The 19,812-nt window shown below is 43.5% G+C and overlaps 2 protein-coding genes across 3 annotated transcripts; both read left to right on the top strand.

The window, feature by feature from the left end:
* Nucleotides 1-4,108: 4,108 nt before the first annotated feature.
* On the top strand, nucleotides 4,109-11,048 carry LOC121349534 (disintegrin and metalloproteinase domain-containing protein 20-like). The gene is made up of 2 exons (XM_041460080.1): nucleotides 4,109-6,148; nucleotides 10,890-11,048. The coding sequence occupies exons 1-2, from the start codon at nucleotides 4,109-4,111 to the stop codon at nucleotides 11,046-11,048; spliced, it is 2,199 nt and encodes a 732-aa protein (XP_041316014.1).
* Nucleotides 11,049-11,112: 64 nt separating this feature from the next.
* On the top strand, nucleotides 11,113-18,989 carry LOC121349447 (synaptojanin 2 binding protein). Of its 2 annotated transcripts, none has more exons than XM_041459885.1 (4): nucleotides 11,113-11,263; nucleotides 15,142-15,278; nucleotides 16,787-16,882; nucleotides 18,329-18,989. In XM_041459885.1, the coding sequence occupies exons 1-4, from the start codon at nucleotides 11,197-11,199 to the stop codon at nucleotides 18,467-18,469; spliced, it is 441 nt and encodes a 146-aa protein (XP_041315819.1). In that variant the 5' UTR covers nucleotides 11,113-11,196; the 3' UTR covers nucleotides 18,470-18,989. The 2 variants fall into 2 exon arrangements, with proteins under 2 accessions (XP_041315819.1, XP_041315820.1); XM_041459886.1 differs by lacking the exon at nucleotides 11,113-11,263 and adding an exon at nucleotides 11,521-11,797.
* Nucleotides 18,990-19,812: the final 823 nt, after the last annotated feature.

Genomic DNA, 19,812 nt, shown 5'->3' with positions numbered 1-19,812 from the left:
TACAGATCTGAAATTCATATATTCATGTACTTGATGTGTATTAGGTTTATTTCAAAGCTGGATCAGGTTTGAACAGCCATTTCTCAAAATGTTGATAAAAGTAGATAAGAAAATAGTGTGAACTATCAGATCAAGTGAAAATATAGAAAGCAGTTACTCTGGGATGTTCAAAACCATACAAGGTGGTGTGAATATACTTAGAACAACAGGGTTTTGGTTCTTTCTTGTATTACAGAAATTTCTTTGAAAACAAGTAGTAGAAGAAGCACAAAAGCCATTCCCTCATCCACCCCCATGAAGGAAATGCAGGATTTCCAGAAATGAGACATGAATGGTGAGGCACCTCAGCAGTCCTTGCTGTGGATGGCCAAAAAAAAGTCCTTGGAAATGGCCATTAAATGAGCTGAGAACCTGTATGTAATTTGGAAAAAGTTACCAAGCCACATGACAGACTGCACTTAATGAAGATCTAGGGTATTGGGCTTTGGTTGTGTGTGGGTTTTTTGGTGTTTGGGTTTTTTTTGTTTGTTTGGTTTGGTTTGTTTTATTAATGGAGAAGATAATCTATTCATGCATCTAAGGAAATATTTAACACTACTAGCAGAAGAAAGCTTGCTTATTGCTGAAGGCATATACAGCTGTGGCAAAAAATGAATGCTGCAAGATAGTGTGAGCAAAATATTCTGTCAGTCACTGGACTTCACCTGAAATAAAGTGTGTTGTGCAATTCAGTGTCTGAAAAGGAATTTCCCTGAAGTAGAAGGGTTTGAATAAGGGCAGTAAAATGAGTAGGACAGAGGTTTTTCCTATGATGGTACTGGGAAGACAAATATTAAGTCTTTATAAAACTGAATAGTATAACAAATAGCAAAGTAGAGGACTCTTGTTCTGTCTTGTACTACAAGAGAGAGACATGTAAATGAAGGTGAATTGGAGTTACATTTGGACTGAACCATTATACTCCATCTGAGAATTTGAGCTGATCAGAGGTAAAGATGGAACATGAAGGGGCAGATTGTCCTCACATTTATATCTCTCAGCAGCCTTTCTGTCTTCTGCAGAAATGCCTGGTGTTGGCTGGTGTCAAAGGGCGTTAAAAGGGATGGATTCCTGGTCTGATCCCATCTGAATTAAAGTGCCAGCACCTAAACTACTGAGAGAATAGCACATGGCTTCCAATCATGAAACAAGCATTTGAATGTGATAAACTTTTTCCAGGGGAACGATCTTTCCCTGGAAAGGAAGTTACATTTTCAAACAGTAAGGAATGTTACCAGTGTGTTGATTTCCTAGTAGCTGTCCAGTGCTGAAGGTTTGCCATATGGGGAACTGAAAGATCTGATCCTGTTACTTGCTGACCAGATATTCTACAATAATTTCATCAGTTAAGGGAGCTGAGATATTAATTTACTGAAGTGACATTATGTCAGATATTACTGTTGAAATGTTAAGCAGATTATCTTGTAGTCAGTAATGTTTTTCAGTGCATGAAAACCTAAGCCTTTTCGCTCTTGGTGTGGAGTCTGACTGCGACATCCAAAGTGCTTCCAAACGACATTCAGTATTTTTAGCTTGTAGATGAAAGGGAAAGACGCAAGCACTTCTGAAATTTGTTTGTGCGTCACTTTCTTCTGTGTAAAGGAGAGATTTGGATGAACAAGAGAACTTTCTCTACATTTTGCTCTTAGATAATAACCATTCAGACTTCAAAAGGGCTTTTCTTTGCCTAAATCATGGAGTAGCAGGAGCTGAACATTACCTGGAACTCTTAACAGAAACAATTTTCCTCAGAGCCTGAAAGTACATATAAATATTTGCATACCCATGAACAGTTATGTATATTTCTATGTACGTGTGTGTATATGTACACATGCCTGCAAAAATCCAGCTAGACTGTAGGAGAGGGGTACTCTGGCTGTCTCAGTTTGCTGTGTAAAGCTAATGGTGTCTCAGGGGCAGCAGAAATACTGCCTTTGTCATCTTTTCATTAAGTAAGGTCTGACCAGGCTATATGTTGCTCTCACACATTCCTCTTTGCCACTCTGCCCCCATACTTCATATTTTGGTAGCCCTTTCCTAGGAAAGAAAGATGCCATTTGGTCAGTCATTACCAGAGCAAGCTGTTCTTGGAGCAAGAAGGGTATAGGCAATAGGAGGGACAAGGCAAAGGGGATAATTAGCTTTATACTAATACTTTGAGACCTGAGTATTTTCTAGTCTTAACTGTATAGTTATGTTTATATTAAAAGAGAAAGTAAGTAGTAGGCAACTTCATGTCAAGGGATGGAAGGGGTGATAAGACATGACTGTTGCAAATTAGCAGAGTGATTTAGTAGGGTCTTTTGTATAATTAAGGAGTGATCACACAGCAGAAGTTTGCATTTAAAAACAGCACTACAGACTGCATGCAGATTAGGTAACAGGATTTTTCCATTACTCTGGTCTGGGTTATATTTATTTCAAGAGACATAATCTGATGTAGTTCTCAATACTGAAATGCAAAACTGATAATTGAAAAAGAGTGGACAAGCATTCAACAACTAGCTGCACATAAAAGACTTCAGAAACAGTTTATATAATTTTAAAACCAATAGGAAAATAAATGTAACGCTAAAATGGAAAGGTCATGAGTTTGGATGGATATCCAGAAAGATCTTCCTAGATGGATCCTACTAGAAGCAGGCATCCTGTATTCATTCCTTTAGTCTAAGTGTATTACAAGGTCTGTGCTGCTAATGCTGGCCATGCTTGCAAGGTACCAAACCACAGAATCTGCAGCATGCTGGTAATCTCCACAGCTGTTAATTAGACCTGCCATGTGCACAGCATAACGTACCAGCCCTTTCAGGACCCTGGGGCATAAGGCAGTAGAAGGAGGCTCTGAGCATTCTGCCAGCTGCTTCTTTCTTTCTTGCCCAGCCTCTGGAAGGAAAGTGCCTCTCTCCAGTAGTTTGAAATGTTAGGTGTTGCTGCCTCTGCCAGGGTGATGGCCAGCACACAGAAGCTGGTGACAAAAAGCAGGATTCCTGAGATGGTATGGTAGAAGGATACACCTCCTGCAGTTGAGAAAGATAAGGGCCATAGCAGGTTGGATTTCATCCCAAACGTGCTTGTGGCGCTGAAAAGAAATTTGTGAAGAGTTCCTAAAAGGCAAGAGCTGTGGCTATGTTGAATCCCAGCACTATGTGCTAGAAAACCAGCATGCATATCTGTGTTGTACAGGACATCGTGTCTTACCACCCAGATCGCTGTCTTATGGTTGTGTCTTGCCAGAGCTGAACCCAAAATGGGGATGGTAGCCAGTGGTAGATGTACCGGTAAGTGTTCTCTTTCCAGTGCTATGAAAACACAAGTACTTAGAGAGGACATGATGTGGGAAAATGGCTGCAGCATAAGTGCTGTCTGTATTAACATGCATTGCTGTAGGTATGTAGCAGCTGTGGTGTAGATAGGGTTGAGGATTTTATACTTGGTACTATTAGTTTACATCTATATTATGGAATGTAGTGGAAGTGAATTCTCCCCTGGTTCTACCTTTTTTCTTGGAGGGTGTGTATGCTGTAGTAGGGATGTGCTAAGGTCACCACAGGGACTATTTCTGTACTTACTCATTTCTAACTCTAAGCCATAGCCTGTTTCTGATGTCCACTCACAAATTATCCTGTAATAAAAACAGCAAAAAAAGCAAAAACCAACCCTTTGAGATTTCAAAACAGATTTTCCCACTTGTGGTCTACCCAAATTGCTCAACACAAACATCTATGACAAGGACTGTGAAGCTGAACTGGGGGTTGTCCTTGCTATGTCTGCTCAGAGGGAGAAATACCCATTAATGTGAAATGAAAATTATTAAAAGCTAAGAACGTGTTTGTGAGAGGCAAATTTACTGATTCCTCCTCACAAGGGCCTCTGTTCTGGCTCAAAGAGCAGGGTGGGCTGTCCGGAGGCCCGGGCAGCGCTCGCCGATGCCGCAGGTGCCGTTTCCCGGGGAGTGGGCCCGGCCCGGCCGGCACGGCGGCAGTTGGAGCCTCGGGGCGGTTCCGCCCGGGCTGGGCCCTTCCAGGTTCTACCCCCGCTCGGGCGGGGGCGGCCGGTGCCGGCGGCCGCGATGGGGCCGCTGCCGGGGCTCCTGCTGCTGCTGCTGGGCGTGGCGGGGTGCCCCGGGGCCCGGGGGGCCCGGCCCGCGGAGCCGCGCGCCGCCTGGGTGACGGTGCCGCGGCAGCTGAGCCCCCGGGGCGACCAGGACACCCCGGCCCTTTCCTACTGGCTGAACGTGGCCGGGCGGCCGCGGGTGCTGCGCCTGCAGCCCAGGAGGGGCCTGGTCTCCCGCCCCTTCACCCTGGTCACCTACGGCCGGGATGGGGCCCGCCGGGAGGAGCACCCCTTCGTGCGGGACAACTGCTTCTACCAGGGCGACGTGGTGGGGAGCCCCGGCTCCCTTGTGGGCCTCAGCACCTGCGGCAGGGGCCTCCACGGCGTGCTCTGGGTGGAGGATGATACCTACCAGATCGAGCCCGTCCCCAATGATCCGGCCTTCCGGCACATTCTCTACCGCATGGAGGAGGACAACAGCCCCGAGGGAACCAGCTGCGGGCTGACGCCGGAGGTGCTGCAGCAACAAAAGGCTGTGCTGCCGTGGTTCAAAGCTCCCAAGGCAGTGGACGAGAACGAAAAGCTGAAGGACTGGTGGACACACATCAGGTATGTGAAGATGGTAGTGGTCGTGGACCACGTGCGGTTTGTGAAGTCAGGCAGGAGCAAATCCCAAGTCTTGAAGGAGGTCATGCAAGTCATCAATCTTGGGGACATTTTGTACAAACAGCTTTCTGTCCGGCTCTTTCTTATAGGATTGGAGATCTGGACTGAAAATAACTTTATAAATATTACCAACTCTATTCCCAAGGTACTTAGTGACTTTAACGCCTGGAGAAAGTCAAACCTGTTACCTCGCATGTACCACGATGTTGCTCACTTATTTGCATTCCAGTGGTTTGGAAGCAGCCTGGGATTGGCATATATAGGGGCAGTGTGTGATAGCCACTGGGCAGCGTCTGTTGTTTCCTTCACTACAAAAAAGTTGTCTTCACTTATTATCACATTTGTCCATGAGCTGGGCCATAATCTTGGGATGGTCCACGATAAACCAGAATGTAATTGCAAACGCAAGACGTGCATTATGTATGAAAATAATGCTGAAACGGATTCATTCAGTGACTGCAGTTACAAAGAGTACTTTGAGCTGGTCGTAAATGGTGCTCCGTGCCTTCGTCAGCCACCAGCACCTGGCACTTTCTACACCGGGAAAAGTGAATACTGTGGGAATAAGATAGTAGAAAGTGGAGAGCAATGTGACTGTGGTTCAGCAGCAAGCTGCCGAAGAGATCCTTGTTGCCGCGCAAACTGTACATTTACTGCAGGTTCAGACTGTGCATCTGGAAAATGCTGCAAGAACTGTAAGGTCCTTCCAGCAGGAACACTCTGCAGAGCAAGTAGTGGCAGCTGTGACCTGCCAGAGTATTGCAATGGGATTTCCCCTCAGTGCCCACTGGATGTATACCTACAAGATGGAGCTCCTTGCAATGATGGTGTTTATTGCTATCAAGGAAAGTGTTCTTCCCACAGAGAAAAGTGCCAGCATCTCTTTGGCAGACAAGCCAAGGTTGCCCCTTTAGATTGCTTCAAAGCAGTGAATACTCAAGGTGACCGGTTTGGGAATTGTGGTATTCGTGACAATATCTATTTTGAAAAATGCAGTATGAAGAATGTCTTGTGTGGTAGGATTCAATGTGAAAACATCGCCAGAATACCTTTCTTGCAGAACCATGTAACAGTAGTCCAAACTCCCGTTCGAGACACAAATTGTTGGGGTCTCGACTATCACGTAGGGATACCAAGAGCAGATGAGGGAGCTGTGGAAGATGGCACACCATGTGGTAGTGATATGCTTTGTATCAACAGGACGTGTATGAGTGTATTAGTGCTGAACTACGACTGCAACACGACAAAGTGTCATGACAGAGGAGTGTGTAACAATCGCAAGAACTGTCACTGTGAGTATGGCTGGGCTCCTCCGTATTGTGAATTGGAAGGATATGGAGGTAGCATTGACAGTGGACCCCCTCCAGCCAAGAACACTGAGAGAGCAAAAGTAAGACTAGCACTATTTGGGTTTTTTTTTGTGTGTATTGTTGGAGTAGCCCTTTCCATCCGTTTTAGACAGAAAGTAGCGGGATGGCTTGCGAAGATAAAAGCCCAATTCCATAGAATATTGCAATTATTTCAAAGACTGAAAAAAAGACAAGTTCGTAAAGGAAACTCGCCTGCTGGTGAGTGAAAATCCACCAAAGATAAAAAGGCAGTATCTTTGGATTCTCTTGAGGAAATACCCCTTTAGCAGAGCCATCTGATAACGCATCAAAATAATTCAGCAGGTTCTGAACAGCTCTAATCTCATGTGATATCATTAAATGCAGAGTAAATCTTATCTCTGTATATTTTCTTTCAAGTTAATAAATGCAGGCAGTAAGGCATGCTGTTCTTTGTACCCTGAGCTCTTAAACTGATGTAATTAAGTAAACTGCAGATATTGTGTTTATGCTTCATATCAACAGTATAAAAATGCAAACTTCTTAAAATAGGTGTAGATAGATGTTTTTTATGTGGTAGGATTCAGTGTGAAAACTTAGTCAAAATATCTTTCTTGCAGAACCATGTAACTCTAGTCCCAAACTCCTGTTCGAGATAAAAATTGTTGGGGTCTCGACTATCACGTAGGGATGCCAAGAGCAGATGTCAAACTACTTGCTACTCTACTTGCTTCAATTTCCTCCTTCACCTAATGTTTTCCTCAATTCAGTGAGAGAGATGTTTGTGAACATCTTTTGTCATTGGTTAACAGTAAAAGAGAAAAAATTGCACTTGCAGTCTCCAGGCAAACCGTTCTGTGTCTCTGTGATTTAATTTACATCTGTGACACACAGACAGGTAAGGAACAGGTATTGCAGTGAGATACAGGTGTCTGTTTCACAAATGCTTCCAGCTGTTTACAGGGAGTAGCCTTCAGAAAGGAGGTGGACCATAGGGACCAGGGTCTTCCTTTTGTGGAAGAGTAGAGAAGGATTATCCAGATCACAACCAGAAAGCATTGCATTTCTGAACCATAAAATATGTGTCAACAGTGTAGTGACTCCAAATCTGGCATTTCACAAGAACAAACTGTTTTTATTTCCTGGAAATTTTCCATTGTCTTGACTGTTGACTGCTTCTGAGAAGTGCTATGTATTTTATTTTCTCTGAGAGGAGCTGTCTGTGGGGCTCCCCAAGTTAACTGAATTTCTAAAGTATTTGGAATTATTCTGCAAGTCTCCCCTACCTAGAATATCTGCAATATATGATACATACTTTATCTGACTATCTTAGGGGGTTTCTTTTGGCTTATTCTCTGATTCTTTCTTCAGCTATAACAGAATGTGTCCTTGCAGCTCTATGGAGTGCTACACAGAACATTGTAATTTTAATTTTTTTAACATAACATAAAAGATGCCTAAATTCTGAAAAATATTAGGGACATGGAAATACCATTCAGTAAGTTTTATTGTTATTATTTGTATTACAGCAGTAATTACACCGTTCTATCAGATCAGCATGAAGAGGGGTCTGTAGTCCAGATCACAGTTAATCCTTTTTTTTAAAGGTGTTTCAGGATAAAGAGCAAGTGCTATAATGTATAATGCACTTGTCTGCTAACAAAAGAATTATTTGTATTTAGAAAATAAAGAGCACACTTTTAGCAAACATTCTGTAAAGGAAGGGTTCCCAACACTTGGGAACATTTGGGAAGAAAGATATTGGTGACTATACAAATTATTATGGTCAACTCTTTCTGCTTCCCAAATATATAATATATGTTTTTAGAATATGTATTAAACTGTAATTTTTTATGTGTATTTTTTGGTGTCCTGTATCCAGAAAGGATAATTACATTATGATGGGATGTGAAATACAAAGCACATGATTCACAGTTTTTCCCAGCTTTTTGTCTAGAGCAGATAGGTCCTTAAATATTTATCTAGGCTGTCTGCAGAAATGAGGTAACACATTGTTTGTTTAGGCTGTGCTTATTGTCATGATAGAATATGGATGGTTTTGATTAGATGATGAAAACTTGGTCCTGCATTTGTGTCAAAAGGCAAGATAACTGCCCTTGACTAACACCACATCTGTTCCTCATAACTAGAGACCTCTTTTGGGGACTGGGGGAGTGGGAGGGGTGTCCTCTGAGAAATAACAATTGTAATTCAGGTGTTGCAAACAAGGGATAAAAGACAGACAAGAGAGATGTGAATTAATTGAAAGATGGAGATAAAAAGTAATAAAAGCACTACACCCAGCACCTTCCAACTACCTATGCACATCTAGTACCTGCTAAGACTTTTTTTATTTTGCTTTTTAAACACAAAAAGAGTGGCAGAAGTGTCAGGTTGCCACCTTGATGGCCTGCCATTGTTGATCAATAGTATAATATAAATTCCCAAGTATAGATCTATTCTGAGACAGAGAAACACCAGAGTCAGGGAGTTCTTGTTTACAGACCTGCATACTGAAGAGACAGAGGTGTAAATGAAAGCACATTTGGCCCAGAAAGCTTACTTGCAAATGCAGTTTTGGGAAAGATAAAGTAATAAAATTCTGTAGTTTCTGTTTTTCTCTATGCTTAAAGATGGTTCTGCAAAACCAGTACTTAATTGGGAGGAGGCTTTCAGTGAGCTTTGGATAAGAGTATTTCTGTATACTTTTATTCCATTTCTTCTTGGGCCCTATGAGCAAGACAAACGTGTATCTAACAAACCTACTCTATATTTCATAAAATGTGTAAGCTCCCTTTCTGAGATTTTCTCCTTGAAAATATTGTTGTTTCTGATTTCAACACAATGAAAAACTCGATGTTTCTGGTGGTTTGTTAGAAATGCCCCACTACTCTGAAGGTGCTGTGAAGGTGCAGGTCTAAGGTCAGTCCTAACCTTTCTGGTTTCCCTTTTTTTCCCCTCCTGGTTCTAACTGCATTTTAAAATGCTTTAAATGGATGTGAGAACTTGGTTAATATCTAAGTCATTTGTACATGAAGAGGCAATTTGCAAATGTTGCTGCACCATCTCCCAAGAGATGTGGGTCCCTGTAGTACATGAAATGGTGCTGGAGGAAATAAGAAGACACAAGCTGGACTAGTGGAACCCCATTGCAGGGGGGTTGGAACTAGATGATCTTAAATGTCCCTTCCAAACCAAGCCATTCTCTGGTTCTGGGAAATGGTCTGTGCCAGTGCAGTAAGGGTATTAAGGCTTGGGTAGCTGTTAATATGTGGCAGGCCAGTCATGACAGGTGATGCCTGGAACTGCCTAGGACTGGGAAGTTACAATATACCCATGTTTCCTGTTTGAAATCTCTTCCTGGCTAAAGAAAACTTTTAAAAACTCTTAACACTGCAGTTATCTCAGATCAAGATAAAATTTGTTTTGTTCTAAGCCAAGGCTGTCATCTCTAAAATACATTAAATTGCTGCTAAGGAACACTGTGTATCTTGAAGGAGTTTGCCAAGTACCTTGCAGCTGCTTGCTCACTCTTCTCCCATCCCTCCCACTCAGGGAAGGAGATTCAGAAAGAAAAGGTAAACCTTGTGGGTTGAGATAAAAACAGTTTAAGAATTGAAACAACTAAAATAATAATGATAATAATAATAATAATAATAATATTGAAAGTTGAGAGTAACAGAACCAGAGAAACAAGTGAAGCACAGTACAATTGCTCACCACATGCTGCCTGATACCCAGCCTGTCCCAGAATGTGTTGGGCCCCCTTACAAATAACTTTCCCAGCTTATATACTGGACATTCTGTGCTATGAAATATCCTTTTGTCCACCTGTCCTGGCCATGCTCCCTCCCAGCTTTTGTGCACCTCCCCACTGGCAGTGTATGAGACCCTGGGAAGTTCTCAACTTAGGGCAAATGCTACTTCGCAACAACAAAAAAGTCGATCACACGAGTCATGGTTTTGCTCATCACTGCAAGTGTAATTGGCCCTTGAATGCCTGTCTCCCACCTCTGAGGCAGGTGTTATAACACTCAGTTTAGCACTAAGCATTAATGTTGTAGCAGTCAGATCCAGTGTCCAGGTTGTCTCTCCCTATTAAATTCAGTGCAGATAATCTTGGAATTAATGCAGTCAAAAGCATCTTATCTTTAGTGCAATACCAAACAAATAAAATGGTAGTGTAACATTGAGGACCAGGTAAGCTGGTCCTCATTTTCATCAGAGAGCTTCCTGCAGCGTGTAGATGTGGCTGTCCTCATAGTGCCAAGCAGTCAGGTGGTTCAGCTGACATTGTTCCCTGTTGTCATTGTCTGTATTGACACGCTTGTAGCATGTGATGAAATAGATAAGGATAAATTTTTCCTTGCTATTTCCCGATAATCTATTGGGTCAATAAACCCTGAGGTACAGAGTCCTGGGCTCAAGTGGCTCCTCTCTTACCCAGCAAGTTGAACTACTTTGCCCTTTATTGCTAGGTAATTACCTAGAGTTCTGTAGAGTTCTGAGGATATTTCTCAAATCCTCAAACCAAACACCTTCTGCAGGATCTAGTTAAGTATTTCTTGCCCCAGCAGCAGCACGGTGTTTCTATCCACCGTTTGTGTTTCTGAATTTAGATCACTTTATTGCACCGCAGGGTAACTCGGCGTTGGCGTGGATGCTCTCTGTGCTACTTGCCTGTATTGGGCTTTTGTTCCTGCCCAGCACGGTATGATCTGTTTTTCAGTTTGCTGTGAGGACAGTTAAAAGGGCTGGGAACAGGTCATACCTCTCCCTTCTTCTGTCCTACGCCTACCCCAGACAACTACGGCCTATTCCTTAACCTTCTCAAGGAAACCAGCTCCAGCCTGGGGAGCAGGGCGAGGCACAGATGCCGCGCAGGGGCCTGGGAAGGTGCGGGGGCAGGAGGACGCTGTGCCGGGCTCCCCTGGGCTCGCTGCTCTTCCGTCTCTGCGGTGAGCGCCGGTGGCGGCCCCGGCGCGGGTGGGAGCAGCCCCGTCCCGCGGGGACTACAACTCCCAGCGCTCCGCGGCGCGGCGCGGCCCGGCGGCGGCCCAGTAGGTGAGAGCGGCTGCCCCGGGAGCCGAGTTCTCCTGCAGGCCGCAGCATGAACGGCAGCGTGGCGGGCGGCGGCTACGCCGAGGAGATCATCAGCCTCACCCGCAGACCCTCAGGTAAGGTGGGGGCGGCCTCTCCGCGCTGGGTCCGCGGCCCCTCCCGGCCCGGGGCAGCCGCGCCGAGGCCTGCGCAGCCCCCCGCGAGGCCGGAGCGGAAGCCCGGGGTCGCGGCGGCCGGCGGGACGGCCGAGGCGAGCACCGGAGCGGCGGAGGGAGCGTCCCGGCGGTGGGGATAGAAGCGCAGCGCCCAGAGGTGCCGGGCCCAGGGGCCTCCCCTGGAGATAGCCGTGGCGGATACGCTGCTGCGGGAAAAGCTCGTGCCCTGCGTGAGGGAGGGCTGGCTGGGTCAGAGTCCGTCCTCTGCGGGAGCTCCGGTAGAGGCTGGTGTGCCTGCGGACAACTCGCCTCCGGTTTTCCCTGGAAGTTGCCATCTCCGGTGGAGCTGTTGCTTCCAAGTGAGGCGGCAGCCGCTGAGCGCCCAGCCGCGTTGGATACCCTGAGTCAGGGGCCATTTGAAAATCACGTGCCCGAGTGGCCGTCCCCTGTTGTCACCTTGGCGTTCATTGTGCAGCGTACCTGCGATGCTTTGGGGTGGGTAGGGAGAGGGGCATAGGCTGGAAGGAGGAGGGAATAGGGCAGTTCGTGGGGCATTTTTTGGCTTTGCTTTTCATGTGTCAACAGCAGGTGCGCTCATGGAAACCGTACTTTTTTTATAGGATTTATGGTGCCACTCAAATGACACTTTCAGAAGTGAGGCAAGTTAGCATGAAATGGACAGCTCTGGAGCAAAATCCTGGCTATAGAGTATGTCAGGCTCCAGGAAGGCTTTTGGAGCTAGAGCTGTACTTCGGTGTTTGAGGCCTTCTCTTTAATTTAAAGGAGTAGGAATGAAAGCGTGGCAGCCCTTTTGTTGTGCACAACTGCTGGGTGCGGCTGCTGGCCAGCCTTGGCTCCAGGGGCTCCCCAGAGACCCCAGCACCCGCATTGTTGGTGTGTGTTTCCTTTCTCTGGGGTGGAGGTGGGCCCTGTGCGGGGCTGGTGTTGGTCCCGGCTCTCATGCTGGTGATCAGGACCCAGAGGGTGTGAGCAGCCCTTTGCCTCCCCTGCTCGCCAGATTGGTGTCTGCTCTGAAAGATGTGTAGCCCTACCTGCATAGCCATGAGGTTAAACTAATGAAGCTGTGCTGGCCAGGGAAAACTGTGCTAAATGAAGCTGGTTCCGATGGGAGTGCTGTTTCCATACATCTGTGGAGCTAAATTTTTAAGGAAAGTGCAAGGGAATGTTAAAGGGCAGAGTTGAGAATGGTCTTGAATGTGAGCACTGTGATTTCAGTCTCGATTACCATGAGCAGCATTTGTCCAGTCATTGAGACGGGCTGTGCATCTTTATATTTAGGTTTCTAACTATGTTATTTGATTTGAAGGTCCTACATCCCCTTCTGGCCTTGATGTGCTTGCCATGTGAATTATTACTCATTTCTGTGGAAGGAACAAAACACATTCCTGTGAAGTACAATTGGGTACTGTAATCTCTTGAATTGGAGTTTTGACTGCAGCTTTTAAAATAGGTCTGATGCTAAACATCTCTGGCAAAAGTTTGCATTGGTTGTGAATGTATTTCAAGTGGCAGGACAGTGTATATTTGTCTTTTTCAAATTTTCATGTGTTATCTTGTATATCAGTCTCTCATTTCCTAATCCTGCCAGTCCTGTTTTTTAAGGCAGGGGAACTTTTGAGGGACTTTTTTAGTTCAGAGGGGGTAAGTGAGGCACAGGACAGTTTGCAGCCTCAGGGAGGGTCAGTAGTTTAGCCCAGTGCCTGCTTTTAAAGCTCTGCCATTCTGCTTCTGGACCATTACAGACAAGAGATTTAGTGCTATGTGCTCTCTCCCCTTGCTCCTTTTCTTCCAGCTGTGCTGTGTCTCTTTCTGAGCTGCATGAACTGGAAGGAAGAGAATAGCAAAGAGCTTGAGGATTGATAGGGAAGATATTTTTAGGCAGAGTGCAAGTCTGAGTGCTGGAAAGGAAAGACACAGTGAAAAAGCCCTGTGAATACTTAACTTGGTCCAGCACAAACTGCTGCCTCTTTGTCACAGAGATCTGCCTCTGCTCATGGAAGCTGTGAATCTTGATTATTTTTCCAGTTATGGGTAAAAAGTTGCAAAATGTATACTTTATTCATATAGATAGATATATATATATGTATTTCAGAGGTTTTATATATGAGAGAAAATCAGTGTGTTCTGAGATCCTGATTCCTTCTTTCTGGCTTTTTAATAAATGTTGATTAAACCTTATACTTTCTGTAGTATTGAGTTCCCCTAAGTTATTGGCTTTATGGCAAATAATTTTTAGGAGTGTGGATTTTTTTTAAATTTTATTTTTATTTTCTATTGAAAGGTGTACTACTGTGCACAACTGGTCCTTCTTGGAATAGATATTATTCTAGTTGGAATGTCAGTATTTCTTCAATTTTCTCTCACTTTCATTTTTCCCCCACTTGTGTGAAGCTGCCAGGAAGGGAAGGGAAAAAAAAAGGTGTGGCAAAATTGCTGCTAATATTTCTTTACTTCCCAGCTGTAGATGCACGCTTAAAATACCATGACTCATTTTGTAAATGCTTTGATCTCCTGTGACTAATTTAAAATGCTGCTTCCCAGCAGGCATAAGGTGGTTTTACTTTCATTTGAAACTCTCCTTCCCAAGGTTTCCAATCCCAAGTTCAAGAGAAAATAAGAAAGAAAATGAAAACAAATAAATCAATCTGGCTAAACGTGGGCAGAACTTGCCCTCAGCTGTTCTTGACAATAGCTTTTGGATGACTGGTTCATGTCAGAAAAAAAGTTTTTTTTTTTTCCATTTACTTTGATTGCGTGTTTGATTTTTTTCTTCTTTTTCCTTGGCTTTTCTTTCCTTTTTCCTTGCAAGCCTCTTAGGGAGTCTTTCCTGTCCCTTGTCACGCACTTTTATTTAGAGAGAAACTTTGCTGCATGTACAGTGCGGAATCTCGTAATCTTTGGGTTTCCAGATTGTAAATTCAATTTGTTCTTCTGGGTTTCAATGAAACAAGAAGTCTTAACTTTAAACCAGAAGCTGGATCCAGCTAGACATCTGTAACTGAGGCTTCCTTTAAAAAATAATACAAAATGGCAAAAATATATAGTGGACATGAGTTTTAATAAATGTATGTGTTTTCCTTTTTGTTTTGCATTAAATCTGCAAACTTTGTCTTTATTTCCTATCGTGTTTGAATTCATGAAGCAGAACAAAGTGATTGTGTACAATTTGAAGTAGCTTCATGAAACCTAATCTTACTCTTGGAGGCAAAGCACACCATTTCCAGTTCCTGGGATGTGGAAGGGGAGTCTTCTGAGCTCTAGGTGCCCTCAAGCTGGTAGCACAGTTTTCTTTGCCTGTTTCCTCATCTGTAGACAGGGTCTAATGCTCCTTGCCTTTCCTTACCCTGTTTCCTAGCTCACGAAACACTTGTCAGAGGTGATTTCTTGTAGCTCAAAGGTAATGATTTACTATAATCTCATGTGAAATGCAGAAAACTTTCATTTTCTTTCATGTTCTGCTGAAGAAGTTTATTCCTGCTGAGGGCTGAATCAGTGTCTCAGAAATGATGGCAGGCTCCTCCTCAGGTGGGTTCTATTCCCCAGAACCCACCTGAAACAGCTCACAGGTGTTTTGTGTAATGAACCATTACACAAATGGGGTCCTCAGGCATTTAGTGTCTCTCCTCTGCTTTCAAGACCAGTTTTATGTGAATAACTTTTCTAGACAATGGAAAGGTGCTTGGAAAGGAAAATGCAGATTTGTGTGCTGTGGAGAAAGCAAGACAATGTGGGAGGGTGCAGTCCCCAACAAGCAAGATAGCAAGAACATGTGAAGCTTTGAGCTTTTTCTCATCAGCTTTCTCTTTGGCTTGCCTTAGGGTTGGGCTTCAACATTGTTGGAGGGACAGATCAGCAATACATTGCCAATGACAACAGCATCTATGTCAGCTGGATCAAAAAGGATGGGGCAGCTTACCTTGATGGCCGATTACAAGAAGGAGATAAAATTTTAGCGGTAAGCCCTTTCTTCTGTTGTCCCCTGTGTTCTTGATCAGTGATGCAATGTGAGAGGCAGGTTTTCCTTCTCAGTGCATAGACAGGAGGGATCTGGTGAATTAATTAGATGATCCCAAGCAAACTCCGAGGAGGAGATGCCTTGGGGGTCTGGGGAGAGCTCTGAGCACCAGGGAGGTGAGTGCCTCTACACATGGGCTTAGCTCCTCTGCCTTCTTGATTTGCCACAGAAATGCTCTCTGGTGCTGTGCTTGTGTTTCCTCTGTGACTTGCCTCCTTAAGGTTTTAGAATGCATCAAGCATTCTCTTGCTCACAATGGATTATCATTTACACCCACATAAATAAAGGTTTTCTACCTCTTAAATTTCCATTTTTTGAGTGGTAATCCATGATTTCTAATCCTTTTGCACAGGGGGATTTTTAGACGATAACATTTCTAGGCCATAATATTCTTCTCTTCATTTCATCTCCTCAAGAAGAACATAGGCTGCTTTCCTTTTAGAAAATTGTTTTCAAGTGTCTGATGTTCACACCCACTGGTTCTTCGGATAGCTGGCAATCATGCAAGATAAGCTTTACAAAGTGATGGGTGAAGAAGTAGCCTCTCCTAGTATGATACACAACCTTTTTGTACTCCCTAATTTTATTTCACACTTGCTTATTATGTTCCACGTGTGATCTTTTTACCCTCTCTAGACTACCTTGCAGTAATTGGGGCCTATTATTGATCCAGAAAGTGATATTAAGTTAAACAGAGAATATTCTCTTTTTCCTGACAGTTTAATGTTTGTGTACTTGTGTTTGGGATCTCTAAATATGAAGAGAAGGGAGGGACTGGATATGACCTTAGGGGTTACAGTTAGGGATAATGGGGGTGAAATTGAAAAGGTAGGATGAATTCACTCAGTGAATGAAATCAAGTGGATTATAAAACCCCGTGCCATGATATATTATTTTAAATTAAGAAAAATCCTAACACTTGCAAGTGGATCAAGTGGATGCCAAGAAGTATGTATGTAATTTTTTTTTGGTTGGCTTTGCTACATCAGTGTGCTTATAAAAGTGTGTTTACAACACTCTCTCAGAGACATTTCAAAGGTGCACCAGTAGATGAAACAAGGGAAGAGACTTAAAATAATAATTTTGCTGTAGCTGCTCTTTTATGTTGCCAGAATCATACCTTTGATTTGTTTCCAGTAAAGCAACAGCATCAGAAGCTGCTATTGACACAACTGGGGTCTTTTATTCTTATTTTGCTTCTAGGTAGTTTTTTTCAGTACCTCTCTGTTTTCACTTGGAATTTCTCATGTTCTGTCTCAACATATAAAAATACATCATAATATTAATTAATTAATTAGAATCTTTATGATTATAGTAGCATGCTCCAAATGCAGAATTTTGTGTAACATGAAGATTTTTATGTCATATCCTTCATATGTTAGCCTGCACCGTTAAAAATTTGCTTTCTTTACCTTCAGCATCTGGCTCTCCTTTTCCTTTTTTGCTAGATCAATGGCAAAGACTTGAAGGATTTGCGGCACAAGGATGCTGTGGAGCTGTTCAGGAATGCAGGCTATTACGTGTCTCTGAAAATTCAGCGCAGGGTATGTTTTACCTCTTTCTTAGGGTTATTTCTGGCTCAGTTTAGACTGGTTTCTATAATTGGTGGCTGTTTCATGAGGAAGAAGAGTACTGTGTCCAGGTGCTCAGTGTGATATGTGCATATAAAAATTTTGTTTGACCTATGACCTTCTCTCATTGCCTCAGCTGTCATTGTCTCTGTATAACTTTGTAACCAGTGTAACCTTTGTATCAGTGAAAAGATGGGTTTGGCCATGTGCCAGGTCTTTGTTTTGCTTTGGTATGTTGTGTTTGCTCACTGTTCTCCTTTCTCAGAGGTAAAGCTTTGTGTGTGAAGACAGAATCTCAAGTTGCCCAGTTTTATTTCAGTGGCCAGAATCTTACTGGAGACAGAATTCCTTTTGTTTCAGAGGCCATCACTCAAGTTAGTGTTGAACTGTGTGTGCAGCCCAGCACTACAAGACAGGCATTGAGGTGCTGGAGCATGTCCAGAGAAGGGTGATAAAGCAGGTGAAGGATCTGGAGCACAAGTCTGATGAGGAGCAGCTGGGGGTCTTTAGCTCAGGGAAGACCCTATCACTCTCTACAAGTGCCTGGAAGGAGCCTTTATCCAGGTGGGGGTTGGTCTCTTCTTCCAGGCAACAAGTGACAGGACAAATGGAGACATCCTCAAGTTGCACCAGTGCAAGTTTAGATTGGGTGTTAGGAATTTCTTCACTGAAAAAAGGTTGTCAAGCAGTGGAACAGGCTGCTGAGGGAAGTGGTTGAGTCACCATCCCTAAAGACATTTTTAAAAATGTGCAGGTGTGGTGCTTAATGGTGCTTTAATGGTAAACTTTGCAGTGCTGGGTTAATGGTTGGACTTGGAGGTCTTTCCAACATAAATGATTTTACAATAATAGGAAATATGGACTGCTATACATTAAATATATTGGCACCATTTTAGATGTAGAAAGAGATAAACCCTTAATCCCCAGATAGTATGGAAATTGACAAAAGAAATACTGATCTACCCAAAGCATGTTGGGGAGAGGTGGCTTGAGATCCCTGTTCTACTCCCTTAACAAAGGAGTATGTCTGCTGGACCCGGTGTACAAGGCAGGTAAGAAAACCAGAGAGAATTACTGATGTCTTTTTCCTGATAAAGAGAACAGGAAATGGTGTGGTGGCAAGTGCATCAAGGGGTGATTGGGTATGTGTGTGTCATTTGTCTGCTGTGTGAGGTGTGTCCTGCTCCACTTAAGTCCTAGTTTAGAAAGTGGCAGAGAAACATGAAGGTGCCTGGTAGTGACTGGGTACCCTGCATTTGAGTTCAGTCCATCCTAAGCTGTTTTAACCCTCCATGTGTGGAGTCTGCAGGTACCTGGGGAAACTATGTGACCATTCTTACAGAACCACCTGGTCCAGACACAGAACTGGGGGCTCTCTTGTTATGGGTTCTGACATAAATAATGTTTTTTTCCTTGCAGTTGCAGCCACAGAATGGCCCTGTGGGTCATGGAGGAGATGGAGAATCAGGTGGGCTTCCTCTGGCAGCCATTCTTGTGCCAGGCCTGGCGCTTGCTGCCACAGCAGTCTGGATCTTGCTGAGGTATCGACAGCGGATGTGAAGAGTTCACGGCTGGGATATCACTGCGTATTTCACACAGCTATGATGCAATTTAAAGATAGAGAATCAACAATCTTGTCACAGACTGATGCCAAAAAGGATCATTGCCTATCATCAAAGTTGCTGCTGATGTTCGTATATATTGATTTTGTTGCAGGGTGGATAGAAACAGAGAGAAAAAAGGGAAGGGAGAGGACTGTGTTTATGTAACGAGTGGGATAGCTGTATTTTTTGACAAATCTGAGGAGGTTTTGCCATCCTCCTCTATTTTGCACCGTGAACTTTCAAGCACACTCATCTATTCCACATTTTAAGGTTTAACTTTTGGTTAAAGGGAGTGGGAGTTGGGGTGGTTTTAAATCAAAAACATTTTCTAGATGCTTTGCCTTGTTTCCACAGAATTTTTTCTTGAATCTAATGAATTCTGTCCAAACCATGAATAAAGAGAAGCAACGCAAAGGGTATATTATTTTTCCCATTGAAGTTTTGTTGGTTGTTGCTAAATAAATGCCTTAAATGTGTAAAATCTGATCTGTGTTTTCGCAGGTAAAATCTTCAGTGTAGCTGCTGATTTAACAGCAATATGCAGTATTGGTGAGACATTTTGCCAGTTGTGGAAAGATAGAAGATAGCTTGCTGCTAGAAGAAGATTTTGATTGTCAAAATGATTGCTCATTTTTGGGTCAGAGTTGTAAGAGAAAGCTTTCCACAAAATACTAGCATACTGGAGAGAGACAAGCAGACAACTGAATCACAAGGATAAATGGTGGCAAGAGATTCAGGCATGCTGAAGCTGCAGAAGAGTCTTTAAATTAGTAGTGAAGCAATAGTTCCTCCATTCATCAAGTGGGTTGAAGTCTGCATCTCTCAGGTTAGAGGTCTGGTTTGGGGGTTATTTTTTGCACAGGGAATACTTCAGATAGAGTTTTCTATAGCAGCTAACTTGCTCTCTGCAGTCAGGAGAATCTTATGGTGATTGAAACGAAGAAGCTGAGAGCAGGCTGGGATTGTCCTGGCTTTTGCTTGTTTGTGAAGAGAAATGTGATGTTCAGGAGATGGGCAGTCAGCTTTAAGCCAGGGTAAAGCCTAGCAGGTAAAACCAGAGGGAAGAGACCCTCCTCTGGAAAGTATATGGCTGAATTTACCTCCAGGGTCTCATCTCCTCACTGTGATTTGAATAGTTTTAAATGCCCCAGCTGATAGGAGCTCTGTGGGTAAGACCTGTTTCTCTTGTCTCCAAGAAATCAATGTGTTATGTTGTTTTTGTAAAAGAAAAGCAAAATGCATGGTCTGATCTGTATGATGCCAAAGAAGAAATCACATATGCAATATATGTTTTCAAAG

This window comes from Pyrgilauda ruficollis, unplaced genomic scaffold (assembly GCF_017590135.1).
Source record: "Pyrgilauda ruficollis isolate IOZ18807 unplaced genomic scaffold, ASM1759013v1 scaffold14, whole genome shotgun sequence".
Classification (NCBI taxonomy): domain Eukaryota; kingdom Metazoa; phylum Chordata; class Aves; order Passeriformes; family Passeridae; genus Pyrgilauda; species Pyrgilauda ruficollis.
The sequence above is the reverse complement of the archived record's forward strand: the minus strand, read 5'-3'. Positions and strand labels throughout refer to the sequence as shown.